General features: G+C 39.2%; 1 protein-coding gene across 15 annotated transcripts in view; it reads right to left on the bottom strand.

The window, feature by feature from the left end:
- plekha6 (pleckstrin homology domain containing, family A member 6) overlaps positions 1 to 23,886 on the bottom strand; it is an 85,421-nt gene that overhangs the window by 25,532 nt on the left and 36,003 nt on the right. For 10 of the 15 annotated variants that reach the window (XM_057361396.1, XM_057361395.1, XM_057361386.1 and 7 more), the window contains 5 exons: positions 14,247 to 14,333; positions 12,170 to 12,302; positions 11,856 to 11,963; positions 11,610 to 11,682; positions 557 to 657 (listed from right to left, as the gene is read on the bottom strand). In XM_057361396.1, the coding sequence (XP_057217379.1) occupies positions 557 to 657; positions 11,610 to 11,682; positions 11,856 to 11,963; positions 12,170 to 12,286 (399 nt within the window). In that variant the 5' untranslated portion in view covers positions 12,287 to 12,302; positions 14,247 to 14,333. Of the gene's footprint in view, positions 1 to 556; positions 658 to 748; positions 1,103 to 11,609; positions 11,683 to 11,855; positions 11,964 to 12,169; positions 12,303 to 14,246; positions 14,334 to 17,660; positions 17,888 to 23,886 lie in introns of those variants that run through there. The other 5 variants (XM_057361385.1, XM_057361392.1, XM_057361402.1 and 2 more) reach the window with 3 other exon arrangements.

A 23,886-nucleotide genomic window follows, 5' to 3' on the forward strand; every position in this document is an offset into this window, starting at 1 on the left:
TGAAATAAACTGGATCATCGGGTTATGGAGATCATGCCAGTTCACGTGCATACTGTCAAAAGGGAAATAAACTAAATACAGAGAAACATTTTCTCAATGAAATATCCATTAAGCTCAGTTTGTTATCCTGATGTTATAATTTGTTATGCAACATTTGCTCTTAAATTAGAAAACGACATTTGAACCCTGACATTTGTATACCCACAGATTAAAGATCTGTGTGCTCGAACCCAGCCACCTGGAATCGCGATTCAAATATAATCTGGCATTTTGTTTACCCTTCTGGCACATAGTGTATAAACAAACATACTCGGGAACACATGCAAAGATGCAAAGTCCACTTTGTGTGCGTGCGTTTGTGCAATCGTTCGGTTTTGACTGAGAAACAGCTACTGTTATTTAATCTTTACCAATACAAACCTCAAACTGTCCTCACTTTACAGAATCACAAGACGGCCGAGAGCATATACCCAACCCAAACCCCTGTTTACCTGTTGTTACCCCTTCCCTCTACTGTCACAACAGCACGTACCCAAACAACTCTGAGATCACCAACCTTAAAGGCAAATTTGCGGTTGATGTTGTCCGATGACTGGAGGGGTCCAATCTTGAAGCTGAGCAGAGGGAGGCTGCCTAAGACCCCTTCTTCTTTCTCGTCTGGAACAAACAAACACAGAAACATTCTTGACAATGTCAAAAAATAAGCAGAGAACAACATTCAAAACGATAAGAAACACATCACTCCAACCTAGGTTTTACAAACGCGATCTTTGATGAGAAAAGTCCAACAGTGTTCTGCTATGCAGGTGATGATGGGCAGTGGTAGTGAAAAAGCAAACTCCAGCTAAACTGCAGGTAAATCACACAATAGAAATCCATTTTTTTCCAGCGTAAAGAACAGTCGTGTACTCTGAGATCAGCCGTGTGCGGTCGAGAGAGAAAGGCTCGGGCTGATTAAATAATAAAGCACGTCATTAAATTTTTAGCGCGAATAGAAGCAAGCAGATCCAGTGTTCTCATCTGTCAAACCGGGGAAATGCACTGAACTCGCCCGCGTACTGTATGCTGTATTTGCTCTGACAGCGTTGTGTGTGTGAATGAGAGAGAGCGAGAGAGAAATGGGAGGGGTAGTGCAGGTTATGTTTGTGCTGTATAGAAATGGGCAGAGCGGAGATAGAGAGACAGAGAGCGTGCGAGAGAGAGAGAGAGAGAGAGAGAGAGAGAGAGAGAGAGAGAGAGGGAGAGAGAGAGAGAGAGAGAGAGAGAGAAAGAGAGATAGCTATCAACCCTTCATGACTCAGTGCTGCAAGAATTCTGGCTCTCAGCCAGCTCTACCTGCAATGAACAACCAATCAGAATCTATTATTCTGTAAACATAAAAGGTTGCTGGTAGACAAAAAGAATCCTGAATAAGACACGTACAGTATTCCTGTCATTGCCACAGCTGACAAAATATACCACATATTTTCACAAACTAAATCTAAAGACTGCATAAACTCAATGATAAAAATACTATACACCAGCCTGAAGGTGTAAGCACTAATGGATTATGTTTCTTCCAAAATTCAGATGACCAATATTCAATTGACCACTTGTCAATGGCAATTTTATCATATTTGGTTTTCTCAATCTTAAATATGTGATTCGAGCTGTTGGTGTGTGTACAAAATCAACCATATTATGTCCATCTAACCTCTAAAACTATGCGTCAGTCAGTTTAAAGATCATATCACTTATCACAGAGAGCTCCGCCCAACATATTTTCCTTGATGGATCATTTTTCAAGTCACTGTTACATGCAGTAAAACTCACAACTGCGGTTACATGTCAATATAAAAGCAAAGGTAATATTTACATGTTACTGTATGTGCTGAGTAAGAAATGTTCCTTGGTCAACATGAGTTGGCATTTCTTTAGTAAAACCCCATCTCCTACCCGAACCCAACCATAGCTTATCCCTATCATCAGAGTGAAATAACAGGTGTGAATAACAATCCTATCAACAGAATCCGTCACATACTGTACCAGTAGACACATTAGTTTCCATTAAAAGAAAATACAATTCCCATTATAACCATTAGATTTTCTATTGTGTTTTGGGCATGGTTTTATTGGGGTTTTTCAGCAGGGCTGAATATGACTATTGTGAAGAATTTTCATTTTTGGATGTACTATCCCTTTAACTGTAAGTGTATCCCTCAAATCTGATTGGGTAATTGAAATGTTGTCACAGGAACATCTCTTAGCAAAATAAGGAAGGCCGGCATTTTAAACACATTTTAAAACATTTCCAACCATGAGGTTTAACCCTTTATTTGAGATGACATGTGTTACTAAGGAACAAGCAATACATTTAACTAAATGATGCAAACATACACTGCTAATCATTACCAAGAATCAAGATTTATAATCATTTCATCCAAGTTTCATGATCTGCCTCTTCCCCTCTCTTCCTCATTCTTGGCATATGGCTCCGATATCTGCAGGGACAACAACAGCGGGCCATTTTTCATCATCTCCCTGCGTTTAGAATATCAATTGAGGCATTAAATTGCTCTGTCACACATTTTCCAGCTCTTTTGCACGGCACAGCTGGGTAGATGGAAGCCGGGTGATAAGAGGACAAGGGGTGTTGTGCCACCAAACAAAATGCCGTAAGACATTAAGGGCAGCCGTGGAGACGTACGGGATACAGTCAGTCATAGAGTAACAAATGATCTCCTCAACCCAGTGAGCCATAGAGGGAAAAAAACTTCCCGGAGCAGGTTTGTTGCACGGCTGACTGGGACTCTTCAAGTCACTCGTCAATATTGTAAAGCATAACTTAAGATGTGTGCCATTGTCGAATTTTTAGTTATCGGTTATTTTAACAGACACTTAAGTGAACTGCCTAGTGAGCTGCCTTGCTACCTTCTAAAGAATCATCCTTAAAGTCACCATGCAATCAAACAGGAACATTCTATGTGTTTTACACAGTGTTGCAGGGATTATTGTAAATGATTTATCCATGCAGACCGTTATTTTTTTTATTCATTTGCACTTGTAATCTTTAATCAAAAACGTTATGCTCCTCTCCCCCTCTCAACAACAACTCTTCACCACATGACGTCGGCAACAAAAAAGAGGTAGGACAATACTGTCCAATGACCAGGCATTTTGAGCCCTCCCCTCCAGGCCCAATTTACAACAAACCAATCAAATGGAAGGGCAAAATAAAGCCCCGCCCTACATTTTTTTCTCATTTCAGAAGCCGTTTCACTCGGATACACGTCACGATATGGAAAAGAAGTCAATCGCAACTTCCGTTTCATGGTGACTTTAAAGGGACAATGCACCAAAAAATGATCCTTTTTATGTTCTGTTGAACATTAAGGAATATATTTGCAAGAATGCTTGTAACCAAACAGTTCTGGGGCACTATTGACTACCATAGTAGGAAAAGGAAAATTTTTAATGATGCCCCAACTGTTTGGTTTTCTACATTTTTCATAATATCTTCTTTTGTGTTTAACAGAACAAAAAAAATGTAGACAGGTTTGGAACAACTTGACGGTGAGTAAATAACGACAGCATTTTCATTTTTGGGTGAACTGTCCCCCTCTAGTTCACTAGTTTTTTTAAACAGAGGACATGTTCTTATGCTACCTGACATATACTGTATATGTGTGTGTAAAGTAATTAGAGAGAGAAATGTGGACAAATTCAACAGGGTTGAATCACGCGGCCCCACGGGCTTTGCTGCACCCACCGATGTAATTAAAACTACTTTGCTGCACGTAGAAAGCTTCTACAAAGCCAAAACACATTACCGTCTCCCGCTTCCTCAGGGTAGACATATGCACAGATGTTCCCAAAGTTTATGATTAAATGACAGGCCTGGTTGTGAAGCTTTATGATTTAATGTGATAGGCTAATAGAGTTCTAATGAGTCAGAAATCGACAGGTTATTCTGCATTACGAGTAAAACTTAAGGAAAAAGCTTTAAAATGACCAAGAAAGGTGTGGGTGATACTCACATGATACAGGTTATCTTAACAAGACCAAACCAATCGTAAACACTATAATGTAAACACACATCTCACGCATATACATACTAGCCACATGCAAAGCTCAGGGGTTTTTGCAAGCTGTCATGTTTACATCAAAGCATGCAACCAAAGGTTCACGGTTATGAAGGACAAATCTGTCTGTTCACTTTCTGAGAACAAATAACAAAAAACAGCCTACCCACACAAACCCCCTTGTCATGCATATCCAAGCAGGTCTGGGACGTCATCTCTTCTCCCTCATATCAGAAGCATACGATTTCTGCCTTAGGGAGAAGCACTCATAAACTCAAGCACGGTAGCAAGGTAAAAGTTCAAAGGAGGAAGTGCTTACAGTTATTAACTCAGATGGGAAACCTGAGAGGATGAGGAGGTCTTCAGGGGACAGACGTGATCTTAAGGCCATTTTTATTTTATTTTTCTACAACTGCAGTTTTATTTTTGTATCTTAGTCATGAGGTTCTTCAGCAGAACAAACACTTCATCTGACTAACACAAACACTAAGTGAACCTAACTGTTTTTACATGGAAGACTGGCAGCTACAGACTCACACAACACGTTTGTGTCTGATCGTATACTGTACAGAAACTGAAACCAGAAGCCAGTGTCTGAGACCACACTGAGAATATCTTTGACAGCAAATGATGTTACAGAAATTCATTCTTGGAGAGGCTGGGAGAGTTTGGTCACACTGTTTCTTATGTTCACATTACCTCACAAGGTATCGTTGAGTACACACACTTAATACACAGTCACTGAATCCGAAACCACAACTGTAAGCCCAAAGAAAACAGAGTTACATCATAAATGTTGTTTGCTTTTTTAACAACGCACAAAGAAAGTCTATAGCATAGGATTAAATAATACTAAGTGAACAGAGGCATTGTGATTATCGAATTTAAGAGACTGTGGCAAATTGTCACACTTTTTACTCCAATAATTTTTTGATTATTTAGTACAGACCGATTCAGTTTTTTTAAATAACATTGTATTTACATATATTCCACTAGAGAAAATTAATATTAAGGAAATTATACTGTTCAGAGTTGACATGCCCTTACGTGCCTGGCTACCCACTATTCCTAACACAAATCCCCCAGATACTCCACAGTGACTTTACAGGAAACTTTGACAAAAACAATCTAAATTCAGTCATTATTTATTCGCCCTCGTGTTGTCTTAAACATGTATATGACTTTTTCTTCAGTGGAAAACAAATGAAGATATTCTGAGAAATGTCTCAGCGGTCTGCTCCCAAAGTGAAACCCGATGACGTCAAGTTTTGTTTGGTTACCAACATTTTTTTATATATATATTTTGTGTTCTGCAGAGGAAAGAGTCATATTTTAAATTACATGATGTATATAAATAATAGAATCTTAAGTTTTAAAGTCCAAGTGAAATAAAACATTACAATGCCTATTTTTTCATGAAGTATTGCAGCGTTTATGGTCAATGTGGGTCATTCTCGTTTTAAAAATCTTGTGCCCTCATAATCTTTACTCAGTTAAAATCTTAAAATGCACTTCCTTTCTGTAATGACTATCCATCTTAAATGACCTATGTCAGACGGCTTGGGCGGAGCATCCGTTAACTCCTCCCCTTCAACAAAATATATAATTATCGCAACTTCCGGTTCACGGGGACTTCTGAAATCAGGCTTTCTACTAAAGACTTCATTTAACTCTGAGAATATTCTTGGCTTGGGGGATAAAGAAGTATTTCAGTATCTCTCTAAAGGAACAGTTCACTCAGAAATTAAATGTATGCCGTAATTTACCCACCGTCATGTTCCTGTTCAAAGTCTAACGTGTCCTATATTGGCTAAATAACCTCAAAATATCATTTTACCTCAAATAATCATTTACTATTACTCAAATTGTGTTCGGCTGAAGTCATGTACACCTAGGATGCCATGAGGGTGAGTAAATGATGTCATACATTTAATTTTTAGGTAAACTATTCTCTCTGAAGTTACTACTAGAGTGTTTTTTCCACAATAACTTTAAGAACCACATTCATTTTGTAATATGTTGCAAAGAGCATCTGTCCCACCACCAACACCGCCACATGCTGCCTCTATCCCACAATGCTGTTGATTCTGTGTGTGTAAGCTGTGACTGACCTTCACGGCTGATCTTAAGGAGACGCCAAGCGATCATACATTCTTGTCACATGGATCGAAGATGTCTCTATGAGTGTGATGGATGTGCAAGCACACAGTGTGAATGATTCACTTCACACATACAGCACCAAGCATAAAAATAATTATTTTCGTACACGTTTTCAAGACATTCCCTCTGTTTGACATGGGTTGGAAAATAGATCATCCTGAACATACTGGTTATAAAAATGAATCCACCTTTTACACCGACTTCTCTATTGAGCTCTACTCTCAAACATGCACATACACCAAATGTTTTCATGTTAACATTAAAAATCATTTAGGGCTTGTTATAATTTTGTTTCTGGGATCTCCAACATAATTTTTTAGGAATTCCTCTAAGCTTCATTAATTTCGTCTAAATATAGGCAACTAGCTGAATACATATGCAAATTGAAAAGTAATGCAATATTGTATAATTACCCTAAACCAAATCAAACATAATTTCTAATCTCTTATATATGCCTCAACTGGAAGGCAGACCGCAAACTGGATGCTTTGGGTTTATGTCAAACTCTGAAGGCTACCATGACAACCTGAGCTTGTGCGGCTGTCAAGACAACATCACAGAGATCATGAGAAATAACACACTAGACACAACAAATATATGTCTAAACATTACATTTTCTGGCAATGAATAAACAACTGCATTCTACTAGAACACTGCTGGTGGGCAATAAAACCACTGAATGCTGATGGGTAGTACCACAGTATTTATTTGTAAGGGTTTTGTTGTCAGATGACAATTCTGTGGTACTTTTATAATACCACAATACTCAATGATTACCATATTCATATACAATAGACTTTATATGGAACCAATTTGAAAATAGCTTATTTCCTTCAAACAAAGTGATAGTTCACCCAAAAATAATGATGTAATCATTTACTCACCTTCTTGTCATTTCTTCCATAGAACACAAAAGAAGATATTTTAAAGAAAGTTGGTAACCTAACAGTGGCGGTACGCATTCACTTCTACTGTATAGACACAAAACCAATACAAGTGAATGGGTGCCGTTATTGCTGTTCGGTTACCAACGTTCTTCAAAACATCTTCTTTTGTGTTCTGTAGAAGTTTTGATGTTTTTGAATGTAAAAACAACGCGAACGTCATAAGTTGACCTCATACAACAGTACAAAACAATAAAAAAAGCCAGTTCATGACACCTTCAAAAAGAAAATAACTGAAAAGTGCATTCCTAAGGTGGTGTTTACAGTAGCCCGTTGTCGTACGAAAACAGCGTTTTAAAATGAAAACGATTCTCTTTTATACTGCCGTTACCACGTGCGTTTTAGAAAAAAATTGCATTTACACTACACTACCGAAAACGCATGTCAAATAGTGATGGGAAGTTCGAGTCATTTTTGCGATTCGGATGTTTGAATCTCGTTCAGCAAAATGAACGAATCTTTTTTCGAGTCATTTCGTTCATCTGAGCAGAGTTAAATTAATGTTGCATGTTAATAGCCAAATTACCCCATAACGTTTATTTATTTATGCTAGTTTTGATCAGATATATAATAAGAAATAGCTTATATTGTAGTTAGGGACAAGTTATGAGAAACAGTTATTTAATTATTTCCTGACAGCATTTCTGTAAAGTTATGTATTTATAATTCATTAACAATTTTGGGTCACTCAGGTATGCAATAAGGTTTACAGGTTGTTGTTTTTTACTAAAAAGTCTCATGCAGTTTGCAAAGTATATAATAATAGGCTATTGAAATCATTTAAATGTGCAATTATTTAATAAGAGATCACTTGTGTAATATATGCATTAGACATAAGCACTGACTTTACTAGTGTTGCTTATGTTTATATTTTGCCAGCACAGTTCTTATGCAAAATAGTTAGTTATTAAGATAAATTAAAAACACATGCAGAAATCCACAAGAAACATTTATGAATATACTGACAGAAAAAAAGAACAGAACGGTACGTTTTAGAGAAGATGTTTATCGCACATATCTTTTGATCATTTTATAATATTTCTTCCTATAATACAACATATAACACGTACATCATGCATTTGACTGATGATCCGGGAAGTGGTCACGTAACGTTAAAGACTCGGACTCGAAGACTCCGGTACAGGCTGCAGGTTTGCCTGCGGAGCTACCATTTGACAAAAGAACAAAAGGGCTCGGACCCGATGACTCGAGAGACGAACTAATCATTTCTCTTTCCGGTATAAGGACTCGGACCCGATGACTCGAGAGACGAACTTCATTACTGTTTCTGGTACAATGTTGCACATGCGCGGTCAACACAAAATGAACGAATCACTCGCTGAGACACTCGTTACTCCCGAGTCATTTTAAAGATTCGTTCAAAAAGATCGAATCGTTCATGAACGAACCATCACTAATGTCAAATGATCATTCAGACACGCCGGGCATGCGCACACAAATGTAAGCCGTTGTATGGGCATACTTGGTTGTGGATGACAGTTGGTTACTAGTCACTGACCGACCAGTACAAAATGAACATGATGGCGAGGAGAAGCAACGACGTCTTCGTGTGGATAACGTTAGATGAGGTAATCCATGTTATTAGGCTTGTTTGATTTCATTCTGCGCAACGCAGACCGATGTCATCGCAGTACTGAGTGAGCTATTTAAAAGCATACGGCTCTCGATTCTCTCTCGCGCTGCTATAATGTCACCGTGTCGATTCGTGTACGCAGCGCCGCTTGAAGTTAAGCCGAGCTGACACTACGGGACTGTGAGACAACTTGAATTGCTATGGCGCTTACACTACACAACTAGGTTTCTTGTCATCCATCATCTTCTTGTTGTAGCAACACGCGCACTACACGACACAACGCAGACAAAGTGTGCTAACTACAAGACTTTGGTCAAGTCAAAAATATTTTTACCTGAATTGAGTGTTGAGTTGTGTTTAAAAAAAACGGGTTACCTTTTTCTTCTCTGACGCGCACATGACGCAGGTGACATAACCCACACTTTTAATAAACGAAAATCAATCCTATCCAATGATAAAGTGGTTTCCGTGTTAACTTCTTTCTTTTGCGATGTCTGTCATAAACACACAGACACAACGTGTACTTAACGTCTGCTAATGTTCGATTCATGACATAATGACTCATTTGAACTGATTCGTTTAAATGAACGGATATGTCAAACAATGAACTCAGAAGACTCACTATCCGAATCCATCAAATCTGCAGAGGTGGGTAGAGTAGCCAAAATCTTTACTCAAGTAAAAGTACAAGTAACTAGAGAAATTGTTACTCAAGTAAAAGTAAAAGTCACTATTTTAAAATTTACTTGAGTAAAAGTAAAAAAGTATGCAATGAAAAAACTACTCAAGTAGCTAGTTACTTAGTTACTTTGTATCTGATTATATAGGCCTACTACATAAAATTAATATCAACGCCAATATTTTAATATTACATTTTAATCAATATTTTTAATTATCGTAAGCAGATATCTTTGCAATATACTAGAGAGACTAGACAAACACAGAAGAGACAAGCATTTCTGTAAACTTCATCTAGTCCTGATGTCAATGTAGTTTACACAACTTATTTAGAATAATAGACCATGTCAAACTAAAGCATGAACTAAACTCAGAGCATTTCCTAAGATGATCTAGAACATCTGCAGTGCTCTCTTAAATGAAATACACATTTTTGAACAAAGCTCTGTTTTCTCGTGTTGTGTCACGTGTGTATTGTGAAACGCTCTTACTTGTAAACAAACAGTAAACAGTGAACCACACGCCCATCAACAAGTTTTCTTCCTTCTGTTCTTCAAATGTATATTTCTGAAAGCCCACGTCTCTGTGTCTGACAGGTAACGCGCATGTTGCTGTGTCTGACGAACAGGTCGCGCGGGTGCGCGCATATGGCGGGCATTTATCATTTGCTGGCAAACAATATGACACATTTGCAGTTTTGATTGTATAGATATATATTAATATCCACTTCATCCAACGCTCTTTGTGTTCTGCGTGTTCTTAAGTTTCGCATTACGAGGAGTGAGTAATCCTGCTTCAGATGATTCAGATCGTGCTGCGAACTGAACAAATCATTTGAACTGATTCATTAGCCTATTCAAATGGTTTTGCCCATTGTTCAATTAATGCTTTCAAAAGAATCGACTCAAAAGAATCGATCACTCGGGAATGCCCGTAAAAAGAGACGACAACCTTGAAATAAACAACGCGTTTTAAAAAGCATATTTTAAAATGAAGGAACGAAGGAACGTCACGCAATGTAAGTTATGTAAGGAAGTAAAAGTACAGATTTTCTATTAGAAATTTACTCAAGTAAGAGTAAAAGTACACACTTTTAATTTTACTTAAAAAGTACATATTTTCCAAAATGTTACTCAAGTAAATGTAACGAAGTAAATGTAGCGCGTTACTACCCACCTCTGCAAATCTGTCTTTAAATTATTCTCTCTGCAAATTATTTATATGACAATGTGTAGTAAATTACCTATAAAATCATTAGACAGAAGAGAGTTGCTGTTAGTAATTTAATTTAAGTATGGTCAAAATAAGAACTGCAATATTTAAAAAGGGATGGTTTTAAAAGGGGAAGTTTACTTTTAATTGCCCTTATATGATTTTATTAAAATATTTATCAAATTACATCTTATTTTGCAAACAGTGACTAGAAAGCTTATATCAGTTATATAAAGCTTAAAGCATCGAAATCGGGATCGGTATAGGCCGATCATGATGACAGAAAATCGGTACTCGGTATCGGCTGCAAAAATCCTGATCGGAGCATCCCAGCTTGTCTATATTGGCTGGTTGGTTCTTGTCACATGACCTGCGGTGCGCTTGCGGCTCTCTGAAAAGTTGAGATTTTTTCATCTCGATGCGGCGCCGACGCACCTGAAAAAAAGAGCGCATCGTACCGCGTCGCCCCCTATTTCCGCGCGCCTGCTGCGCGTCTACATTTAAAATAACGAATATGCGCGTGGAAAAATCGCGAAATGTGAATCGGGTCTAAAACACGAGGCGCGGCAGAAACGCAGCGCGCCCGGCACACATAAGCAGCGCGCAAAATGCTCTCTGCCAACTGAAAACAATTCAAAAGTGGCTCACAGCAAAAGACGCGTTCTGTCTGATCAGGCCCTTATGCGTTTTTAAAGGAAAACGCACTTGTATACATGCCTTCTAAATAAACTCACTGTCATTTGGTCTCTTTTTTCTTCATCATTGGCAACACACAGCTTGTGTGTCTACCGCAGTATTTTTGGTGAAACAATGCCAAGGGTTAAATTCAAATGCCGTTTTATGCTGGTTTTTAAAAAATACATTCAAATCTTACAACATATGAGTCCTGGATAACTCAAGGGAGTGTTTAAGCAAATCCCCAAGTGCTGCACTTAAAGTCTGCATAACCGTCAATCTTACCTTTATAGTAGAAGAGACATCTATCGGTTAGCACAAACCAGCGCTTGTTCCACTGTTTCACTCCACTGCTCGCCTGCATCACAAAAGAGGCGTTGCAACTACATTAATATGCCCAGACGTTATTAAACCAGTCAAACAAATGATATAAGTGCAGATTACAGAGTTATGTCTTCAGGCTGTGTGAAGGTGTGAGTTTGTTTGTGTGTGGTGATGATGGCTATATAGTTTACATGTGAGTAACAGTACCTGTTTGTGCAGCCAGCCCTGCCGGGTCACCTCAGCGTTGGGGTTGCGGCGCATGGAATTGGAGCGCTTCCCAAATGTGGCGGCTCTTTTGGGTGTACGCGTGCCCTGCTGGGGAGAGAAGTGTTAGCATGATAACATCAAAAGTGTGCACATACTCTGTATAACCGAACATGAAAGTGGAATTGAAACACAGAAAGCTAAAAAAAATAGAGGATGCCAGTATTGCAACAAAATGATTTATCTCAAGATAAAAGTGTTTACTGTCTCTTATTCGTTCTTGGTGGATCTATTACTAGCACATTCTATATACTGACCCGTGTGTGGCTCTGGGAGTCCGAGGTCATCTCAGAAACCATGCTGACGTTGTTGGCATTACTGTTGGTTTCGCTGGCTTTGTTCGAGGGCCCCCTTCCACCCGCCTTGCCGTTCATTTCCGAATCTGAGTTCCTGCGAGCACACAGACAAAGCCAATAAGCCATAGCTGCTTCTGACATCACCTTACGGAGGATACACAACGCACGTTTCTCATCATCTGCCCTTTCAATGCGTGGACGCATGAAAATCACTGTCAAACAAATATATTGAGCAACAGCACTGGGGAAAAAACTGAGGGTTTATGGGATGGAAGCACACAGACACAGAGGGACCAGCTATTTTTATTCCCAACTGGCACAAGCGCAAGGCCGCACCCCTGAGGTTGCAGTTTAAAAACAGTCGACGGTCCGCAAAGAATGCGATTGGAGGCCGAGCGGAGAATGAGAAAAAGAGAGACAGCTGTGTTGTGGATGAGGGCTGCAGACGTGGGCCAATCATATTGATCTCCTTAGTGGGCAGCCAAGGCCTCTCCAACAGCCTTCGATCCACGAGAAGACAGAAAATTTACAACTAATTCCCTAAAGTCTCCATCTTTGCATGCATGCTACCCTCACGCGGTCATGGTTTATAGCCATACGCAAGCCATTACCAGTGTCTGAAAAAAATCACGCATATGGGAACACATGGAATACTGTATGCGCACACAGATCGGACAGAGACACCAAAAACAAACATTGAGTCATTAGTGGGAACACACACATGGCAGTAACAATTGCTACATTAGGGCATGATACCCATGCAAGAAACATATTTGCGGTAATTATCTAAGCTTTGTTTAACCCAGACTACAAACAACAGCCTTGTTCCAGTAGCTTGTAGCAGGAAATTAATAACATTAACAATGTTATTAACAATTAACAATAACATTAAGCACTGCGAGAGTTTTTGCTATAATGCAACGGCCCTTTATTAATGCGCTATGGACTGTCTACTCAACACGGCATTGACCCTGCAGAAAGCTGAATCCTGAGAGAGGAACAGTAAGTGCATTCACTTTGTCTGGGGGGAACGTCTCATTAAAATGTATAGAGGAAATCAAGGAAAAGCTGACATGTTTATCTTCTACCTTAGATATGTGATTCAATCCAAGTCTGTTTAATGAAACACTCGTATTGTAATTTGCCCTGACAGTTTGTGTATGCACGTTTTAGCAAGTGTACAATAATAATGGCTATTAGACGAAAAGGCTCATAAATCAAGGTTTGTCTGAGACATAACTAATTATTTTATTCAGTGCCAGTGGATTCTTAAAGGGATAGTTCACCCAAAAATGACAATTCTGTTATTATTTACTCACCCTCTTGTCATTTCAAACCTGTACAACACAAAGAAGATATTTTGAAGAAATTGTGTAACCGAACAGCACCGGCACCCATTCACTTCTATTGTATGGACACAAGACCAATGCAAGTGAATGGGTGCCGGTCAGCAACATTTTCAAAATATCTTCTTTTGTGTTCTGCGGAAAAAAAGAAAGTCAAGAGGGTGAGTAAATGATAACAGAATAACAGAACTTTCATTTTTGGGTGAACTGTCACTTTAAGCACAGGGTATGTAAAATAACATACTGGTTACTTTATGGTATCCAGTATTTCTAGACTGACAGTGACAGTGTATGCAAAATTGAACAATTCAAGGATTTATTCATTGCTCACTGTTCACCCATTTGAAGTAGTTAAAAAATGTTAATGGCGTCAATTTTGCGTCTCTGAGTAGCACGGATCACATTTTGTCTTATGAACTAAAACAATTAAACTTAAAACAGTCAACCCCATCCACCCAAAAAAATCGCATACTCAGACAAATACTGTTGCAGTATATGAACTCATTCTGAATTACAGACATAATTGCGGTATCTTTTGAAAAAAGACACCAAAAAACAACTAAACAGGTTCAGGGCTTTTGGAATGCGTGTCATAATAGTTTAACCAGCTCTTATTCAACATGTTACAGATTCAGCACTGGCTTTTAAAACACCAGTATATTTACATATTAATAAACCAAAAAAACACTCACAGCAAGAGTTTCTGGATCTGTCCGTTTTCTTCCAGATGGGTCTGGATCACTTGCTGGTGTCCAGCCGGTCCATTTGGGTCATTTTGACTGAAAAGACAAAGAAAGTACTTGAGTTTTCAGGCTCATTAACAAACACATTTCGAACCAGCCATAACAATCGTTGAATCCTTCAAAAACTATGTCTGGTAGAAAATAAGATCAAAAGCAGCTGAGCGACTGTCCTGAGCAGCTTCAAACCACCAGCACAGCAGGCACAGCCCTCCTTTATTAATAATTCAGCATTACAACATCATGTCCGATCAATACATGACCACTTTCTTTGTAAGCCCATGTGAGACAACTACTGTGTAAATGAATGGCTGTCAACACTTGTGGAAGATTGTATATTAAGTGTGACAGAGTTTGGGCTCACATCACAATATCTAAAATAAACAAGACCGATTAAAGGCGAATATTGTGCCAGAGGTTATATCAATACTTTATAATCACTCCGTGTTGAGGAAAGACAGTCTTTTGTTGATCTGAAAAGCAGTGTATATGACAGAGGCCTGAGGTGAACTTCCTGTTATCTGCTCTTAGCATGTATGTGCTCTCTGTGGATGGCTTTTGTGTCAAATCTTACAAGTGGTTTCATGTGTACCTGTGTCAGTTTTTAGGCTACTGATTTTTTTAACTGCTGAAGATGGAGGAAGCAAGTATACTTCCTAGCTTTCTGCATGGATTTGGTTAACCCAGCCTTGATTTTTCAGTACAGAGAATAAAACATGCTCTTCAACTTCAATTGCCATCAGTTTTGAAAACAACAACACAGCCGTTGAAAATAACCGGAGATGATCATTAAATGTTTTCATTATGAATACGGTTATTATTAAACACTGTAAATTGTCAACACTGCAAGATTTTCTGTCTGTGGTGACAATTTAATAGATCTACATGAATAATCAATTTGAAACCATCCTCCAGCTTCAATTCATTGGATTTTTCAATATGTTTAATATGACTTTGACCCAAACTTAAAGAAAAAAGAATGTTTTAATGGAGGCATGAGATTGCACCCACAACATAGGTGAGTACTGTACCTCTCTACACACAGATTCATCCTAATATAAAACCTTCATACAAACATTTGTTTTAGCTTTGTAGTCCGTTGTGTCCTAGTATTCCAGGAGAATCAAATACAATTTTGATTAGGATGACATCCATAAGATGCCATTTTCGTGATGGTACAGTTTCTATGTAATATTAAAATACTTTATTAATTAATATGCAGAAACAAGTACTCTACTTAAGTTATTCAAATGGGTTACCAATTATTATCAAAATATATTCTTTTGTGTTCTGCAGAAGAAAGAAAGTTTTGAAATGATGAGAGGATCCCTATAATAGGTTGATTTCCCTGAAAACGGTGCCTTCGTATGGCTTTCAAATACAACAGTCCATTCATACAGAATATATTTTATACAGACAGTATCGCTAATGTGCTGTTATACATTGTTTTTCCTGTACAGCTACTTTCAACAATGCAAAAAGCACTAGTGAAATAAACTTGAATAGAAAACTGATTTGAAGTCATCTCTCTGTTTGAGAATCCCGACAAGCCCGACACAACAACATTGGCTCAAACAATGACACAATTTTGGGGGAAACATCTGTTTGACAGATGAGGGGAAACATTCTTAAACATAAATACTTTACCAACTATAAACATAATATTGCTTGCCTTATTAAATATGTATGTGTTTTTACAGCCACAAAAACTTGATGCACTTTTACAAAATAAATTCCACAGGTGTCACATGCTGTACTTCAATATCGAATATTATTAATTTAAAAAAGTTTACAAAAAAAAAAACATGTTAAATGTGAAGTATTAACCAATGCTAAAGTGTAAACAGTGTTAAACAACTGCATGGAACAAGATTAACCAGAATCACAATAACCCAGGGCTAGAAAACATTTCAAATGAAAAAAGTCTATTTCTTAGGTTTGCCTTAAAACACTCCATTTGATTATGGGTAACTCCAGCGTTATGGATGTGACATTTTGCGGCATGGATGTGACAAAAAAACACAGAGAATGTATTATTTCCAATATACTGAACCATCTGTTTATATTTTACTAAACCCTTGTTGATAGAGTTTAAACATCAGAAAAATATCAGTCAATGCACAAGTTTTCTATTTTAAAAAAGAGAAATGAACATGCGTTATGGATGTGACAAAATAAGGACACGGTTTTAGGGAAACAACAAACTTTTTTCTGTGAATTAAAATGCACAAACCTGAAGCAATTAAACCCAACAAAGGGAGAAGGGATGCCTCTTCATAGAACATAAAATAATTGTTTTATTTTAATTTCCATATATGTACCGTTATTGATGTGACAATCCTGAAAATGGCACTTATCTGACTATGAAAAATCATGCACTAAAAATAAAACAAATGCTTTAAAAACTTGAAGAGAGACCTCACATGGATATTTAAACCACCAAATGTTAATATCTGTGCTGTTAGTATAGTAAAAACCTCTGATAAAAACTTTTTTCATGGTAAGGTTGACATTTTCGCGGAATTGCCCATATAATAAATAAGATGTCCTCTTATTGTTTTGTGTGGATGTAGATAGTCATTATCAGCTGAATACATAGAGCTCTTCAACACAATCACAAAAGTTCAGCCAAGCAACATGCCACATTCTTGGCATCACCCACTTAACCATAACACAAGCAAAACTTCTGCTCAGAAGAGTCTGTGTGGATATACACAGACCCACAACACACAGAGAGTCTGATAGGCTGAGGACAAGCAACCTGGGCCAAGAACACACTCATGCTGAAGGCATCTACCTCTTGACACCGAAGGTACAAACACCAGACGTCAGTGCTCTACTAAGCACCAGAAGACAAACGTTAAGACAAAACTAGAACAACAAGCCACAGAAATCAGGTTGAAATACGTGTGCCCACATCGAACGTGGTCTCAAAGAGTCCTGCGACTGAGTGCGCACTCGCTCGTCCGTAACCTATAAACCTATATAGAGGCAGAAGACGTCTCATAAACGCAGCTATGACTGTTAATCAATGGGTGAGTCATTAGCACACATACAAATGATTTCTAAACAGCCACACAACACAGATATTTAGCAGTGTCAGAACACGTGGGATTCCAACTAGATCTCTCCACCACTAACATCAGGAATGACATTCAAAGCACAACAGAGGTGCCGACGTACGCACAAGCAGCAAGACGCGCGAACGGCACCTAAGAGAGACATTCTCTCGTAAAACTGGTCTGTGATGGTAGCACTGCATTGCAGTCCTGCCTGACCTCCAGCGCCCAATTTCTTTTCACTGCAGCTTCTCTCCCTGGCTGATGCCGTAAACTTCCCTCACTCCCATCATCGCACCTCACGTACCTCACTCGCCGGTCCGCGCGGAACTTCAGCATTTTCTCCCGGATCAACCATATACGTGTGTGAGATGAGGCCAGGTAAAGAAAAGAGAGGTGGACAACAGCAGGTTTGTGATGCCAGAGACCGGAGAGCCTCTATGGCAGGAGCTTTAGGGTGTTGGATACAATAATTGCTGTCCTCCTTTTTCTCCTTGAGCATGTGTGCCGTTGCCAGCCAGCTTTACACTCTCTCTCTCTCTCTCTCTCTCTCTCGCTCATTCGCTCTCTCTCTGTTTTACCGTCCCTTGCTCAACCTCTATATCTCATTCTGGCTCTCCTGCCTTCCAGATCTGCTCGGCTCAGCTTATTTGGTTATCGTCCGAACCTCTCTCTCTTTCTCCTCACACACGTGAGGTCTCCTATCAGAGATCAGATTGAGATGTAGATGCTACCCCCTCGCCTAACCGAGGAGGAGTCATGACCGAAAGCCCCCGGGACGGCCGTGAGACACTTGGCTATGGTGATGGAAAAGGAGGAGTGGCCGAATGGAGGCAAAAACAAAAGACATTACTCAGGTGGACGGCTTCATCTGTGCTACCAGCTTTTCAAACCTTACCCAGGGCACACACGCATCACTCACACACACACTGATATAATTGGATCCGTATCTCATATTGAGACCAGCTCAGCATTAAAACAACTAAGCCAGGCATCCGCCATAGACAAGCGTATTAAAATGTCACACAGCCTCATGTCATATCGACTTTAATCGTGTCGGCAGATATATAATCATCAGCCATTTCTCGCACTCTAATAGCTATTATCTATTTTTTGTGCGTGTAAATCTGTATTTTCGACCGTTTCAGGTGGAAATAACAGAATGTAGCTGATAAAAAGAGATTTAAAGGGACTCATTTACTCACACTCTTGTCATTTCAAATCTGTATAACTTTCTTCTGCAGAACTTAAAGATATTATGAAGAATGTTGGTAACAAAGATATTATGAATGTTGGTAACCAAACAACGGCGGTACCCATTGACTTTTTTGTGTTGGTTTTGTGTCCATACAATACAAGTCAATGGTTACCGCCATTGTTCAGTTACCAACATTCTTCAAAACATCTTCTTCTGTGTTCTGCAGAAGAAATTAAGTCATACAGGTTTGAAATGACGAGAGTGTGAGTAAATGAGTCCCTTTAAATCTCTTTTTATTAGCTACATTCTGTAATCTTAAATTAGCAAGATGCTCCCAGTGGGATTCGAATTTAAAACAGACAAAGAGTTCTGATTGGGAAGCAGGCGCTTTAACCACAAGGCCACAATCTAACAGAAGTAATATGGACACTTCTTGAACTGGCCGAGTGAAGTTTACCCTGCAAAGACCACACTAGCTGGTCTCCGTTACGCATGCATAATTAATGCATTAAGATTATCATAGTTAATAGTTAATCATAGTCGCGTCATGATGCAAGAAGCTGTTCACATGTCGCGTTTTTGCGCTCTCGTCTGGCGCCCCTCTGGTCATTTTGCACCCTTGGCAACTGCCTATGTCGCCTATGCCACGGGCCGGCCCTGCAACCACCCACAACACTTTAACCACGATGATGAAGACCTTAGAGCTCACATTTTCCTTGGAAAGCACAAGAATCTATTATCTAGTTTTCAAGGTAACTACATATGTTCTGAGGATGTTTAACTGACACCTCTAGACTATTACTCACCCCACAGTGGAGATGAAATGTAAAGTGGTTCTCAATAACTAATAAACTGCATTCACACAGGCCTGTGGCATCTACTGAGGTCAGTTCATACTTTGCATCTCAGAGGGGTGTCAGAGCTGTTAAATCCACTAAAACACACAGCGGTCATCCTTCTATTCCTGGACTTCCAATATTGAACTGGTCCCACCAGATGGTCTCACTCCTGCCGTCCCCACTGTGGCCGGAAATGACAGGTACACACATAAACAACACACAATCTTAACATGCCCCTCTAAGAAGATTATCTCCACCCCACACCCCACGCATGCCACTGTATTTCAAACCCACATATCCATCTAGTAGCCATTACAAATATTAAATCATATTATATTTACATTTTCCTTCAAGTGGCAGTATGTGACGCTAGCGACACCAAGGTAAGAGGTTCGATTTCCTGGGAAAACTCACAGATAAAATAAATGACTGTGTCTTGAATGCACTGGAAGTTGGTTTGCATAAAAGCATCTGCCAAATGCATCAATCTAAAAACATAAACACGTCAGTGTTTGCATTTGTACAGATTGTGCTAATCCATGTGGTGTTGAAAGAGCGATTTATTTATTAGCCCTGATCCCTCCTTAAACCTTGGAAATCAAAAGTAAGCATTCATTTAATGCTAATATACAGAGCTCGCGTGGAATGTACCACCGTAATGTGTCTGGTTTTTGCTCTACAAGTCAACACGTGGCATGCTGTTAGCTGGCGAGTCTTAACAGCATATCCATTTGCAAACAATTTACCTGCTGTGTTTGTGCTGTTAATACCGTCCTTCAGCGATACGCTTGGTACTGAGGGCGCACACTCAAATTAAAATCGTCCTTGTGGTGATAGGTCAGCCAGAGAGTCGCTTTGTCATATGCGTTTGCAGGATCGAAGCGATTCGTATAATGTATGTATTGTCTCCGACAACTGCGCCCACTCAAAGATCATCTGGGAACATCATAAACTATTTTTTTGGTGATTTATGTAATTGTGTGGAGGTGGAATTATTATCGTGGATATGAATAATGATCTTCTCATAGATTGAACATAGAAATCGGTGTTGTTTTGAAAATAGTGAGTCACGATATAATCTTCACTGTCGATTTCGGAATGCAAAACAGAAAAATGTTGAATGTCTAATTTCAAACGCATAAAACCAAATCCAATGCACGAAAACAAAAATCACTGGCAACCTTTCTGACTCAAATGCATCTGACTAGGAAACTGTATGTCAGCTTTGAGTTTTTTTATATTTCTTCATACTTTTGAGACACGTACCACCCACTCGACAAGGCTTGCCAAGTGAACCCTGAACATCACAGTTGATGTTTCATGATGTCATGATGTGCTTCTGCAACAGGAACCGTCATGTTCTAGCTGCTAGTGTTCAGCACCTGGCAGGCGTTCAGGTTTCAGCTGCGAGCAAATCCAACATCATAACTGACAGCCTCTCACAGCTGTCACACACGGAGGAATGAGATGTTTGGCACGTCTTTCTTAAGCTTCTCATCTCTGTCATAGCATCAAATAATAGATATCCACATCCAACAGGAATGATGGGAATTTCCTTTACTAATCTGCTGGCTCCTCATTCAATATTCAGGAGGAGGAGCCATTACGCTGACAAACTCTCTGCGATGTCATTCTCCAGCGCTCTATTAAAACAATGCTGGTAGGACTATGATGAATGGACCATGTGTACGCGCCTTGTGCGTATGCATGCACGTTTTCATTCCTCCTCTCCTGGCTGAGATGATGTCATCACAAGCCCCTCCTCTGACCTTGGCATCACCAAGATGGTGGCGGTGTGTTGCCACATCACAACGGCCACATCCTCACTGCCATCAGCCAGGCTGCCAAAGGATGAGTGGGATGAGAGAGGAAAGAGGGGGTGGAGAGAGATGAAAAGAGGGAGAGGGTGGGGGATGTATAATTAGACAGGAGCGCTGCTGCCAATGAGCTTGCAGCAGCAGTATCTCGCAGAAAACCACAAAAGCGATCCGCTGAAACTTGATCATTCACTGTTTTCAAAAGCTCAAACAGCAAGATTTCCGCTGAGACTATTTCAACTGGAGAGATGGAGCGGGTGGCTACCTGACATTTGTCAATACCAATAAAACGCACGCACACACACACACACACACGCACACACACACACACACACACACACACGCACACACGCACACACACACACACACACACACACACACACACACACTATTGTAATGCATGCAATATGGCTTCATAAACACTGTACACAAGAAAATAAATGTCAACACTGTCGATCATTTCTCGTGGTCAATTTGAACTGTATTTGTTTTTGGTACATAGAAAAGAAAGAACGGTGTTTAGCTGTGCAACTGCAATTCTGAGAATGCAAACGCATGTTCACCTGCACATGCAATGACTCATTCCACACTGAGGACATCAGAGAGCCATTAATGGTGGTACCACATACACCACACAGACACACACATTGTCCATTTGTGTTCTGTAATGTTGTCACCTGTAATATTGTCCTCTGTAATGTTTCCTTCTTCCTATATTTCCTTTTAATGTGGTATTTTTGTTGTGTTTTCCAAAGAAAAGTATCTAACATCCTTGCTTAACAGTGTCCACACCAGACGTGCTACATTAAAAAACAACCGTTACTAACATAGAAACCATTGTAGCTCACGGCGTATCGACGTTGCAAGGGGTGTGGACAAAAATACAAAATAACATGGTAAAGAATGTGTTGTGATGTCATGTCTGGTGTGGACATGTTGTTAGATGTAAAGGCATGTGTTCAGAGAACATATCGTGAAGTTCTTTTCATACCGTACTATCATTTTTTTGGGGGGGAGGGGGGCTTCAGGGGTAATTGTAAATGTATCTGGGTTCATGTTTAAAACATGAAAAGTTGCAAATGACAAAAATGGTCAGCTTCGTTCAAAGTATTCTGCACTTGTCTTGAAACAATGAGATTAAAGGAAATCATGATAAAAAGCCATCCAAATAATGTTGTGTTGAAGGGACAGTTCACCCCAAAATAAAAATTCTGTCATCATTTACTCACCCTCGAGTTCCAAATCTGTATAAATTTCTTTGTTTGGATGAACACAGAAAGATATTTGGAAGAATGCCTGTAACCAAACAGTTCTTGATCACCATTGACTACCATCGTAGGAGAAACTACAGTGACCCAGAATTGTTGGCTTTCCTACATTCTTCAAAATATCTTCTTTTGTGTTCAATAGAACAAAGAAATTGACAAAGAAATAGTCAATGGTGGCCACGAATTGTTTGGTTACAAGCATTCTTTCAAATATCTTTCTCTGTGTTCATCAGAACAAAGAAATGTATACTGATGTGGAACAACTCGAGGGTGAGTAAATAAGGACAGAATTTTTATTTTTGGGTGAACTGTTCATTTATGAATGTTAAAGTATATTTAACATAGATATGTACTGTAATGGATATTTTTACCGGAAAGCAAAACAAATCTGAAAATTCAGTAACAGAAGTGTGGGGGATCCCAGAGCGACTTATAAATTTGCTTTTGGCTGGCTGTCCACTGGAGGAGGCATCATGGGAACCGACACAAGGAGTTTCCACAACTTCCCCCTCATGTTCTTCAAAGCTATAGTTACAATATGAACTGCCAAGAGCTGCCCAGGGCTCCCTGCCTTCAAACCACTGCTATCTCATAGCAGAGAGAGAGAGATCAAGAGAGATAGAGAGAGAGAGGCTGCAGCAATAAAATAAAAGAGCAGAGGTGGGATTTTACCTGTGTCTGTTTAATGATGGGAGTTGTGGTTTGTATTGATTGTCAAGGCTCACCCAAATGGATCAATGCACTCTGGTGGAAGAGGGATGCTGACACGGCTTCTCTCAAGGCTATCCCATTAAGTATTGTGCTCAGTTTGGCACGACGTCCATTTAACTGCTTTCATTTAACTCAGCAGCATTTAATACACAACTTTAAAGGAACAGTTCACACACAAATTAAAAACGCATTCGTCATTTACCCACCCCGCATGGCATTGCTAACCAGTTTGCCATTTATTTTTCCAAGGAACAAAAAATGATTAAGAATCTAAACCATTCAACTACAATTTATAGTGACCACATATATCAAACTCAAAAAAGGACTTGTGATATGGTTTGTAAATCACATGAGCTACTTATGATTTATTATTACCTGTCAGATGTGGTCACTATGCATTGTTTCTATATATCCATTTGAAGGATTTCCACTTTGGGGTTCTATGAAAAAAAAACATACCGGTTCGAAATGAGATGCGGGTAAATACATATTTACATTTTTAGGTTCCTTTTAAGATCAGATAACCCAGTTCCAATGAACAGCCTAAATGTTATAGGACTGTAGGGAACCTACACACTTCACTACCGACTCAACGAATCATGAAATATTAAACACGTACCCACAAAACAGATAAAGCTCCAAGCTTTTTTGTAAAATTATTCAAAGACACCCAAGATTTCAAATACAATAGTCGAGCAGG

This window comes from Triplophysa rosa, linkage group LG20, assembly GCF_024868665.1.
Source record: "Triplophysa rosa linkage group LG20, Trosa_1v2, whole genome shotgun sequence".
Taxonomy (NCBI): Eukaryota; Metazoa; Chordata; class Actinopteri; order Cypriniformes; family Nemacheilidae; genus Triplophysa; species Triplophysa rosa.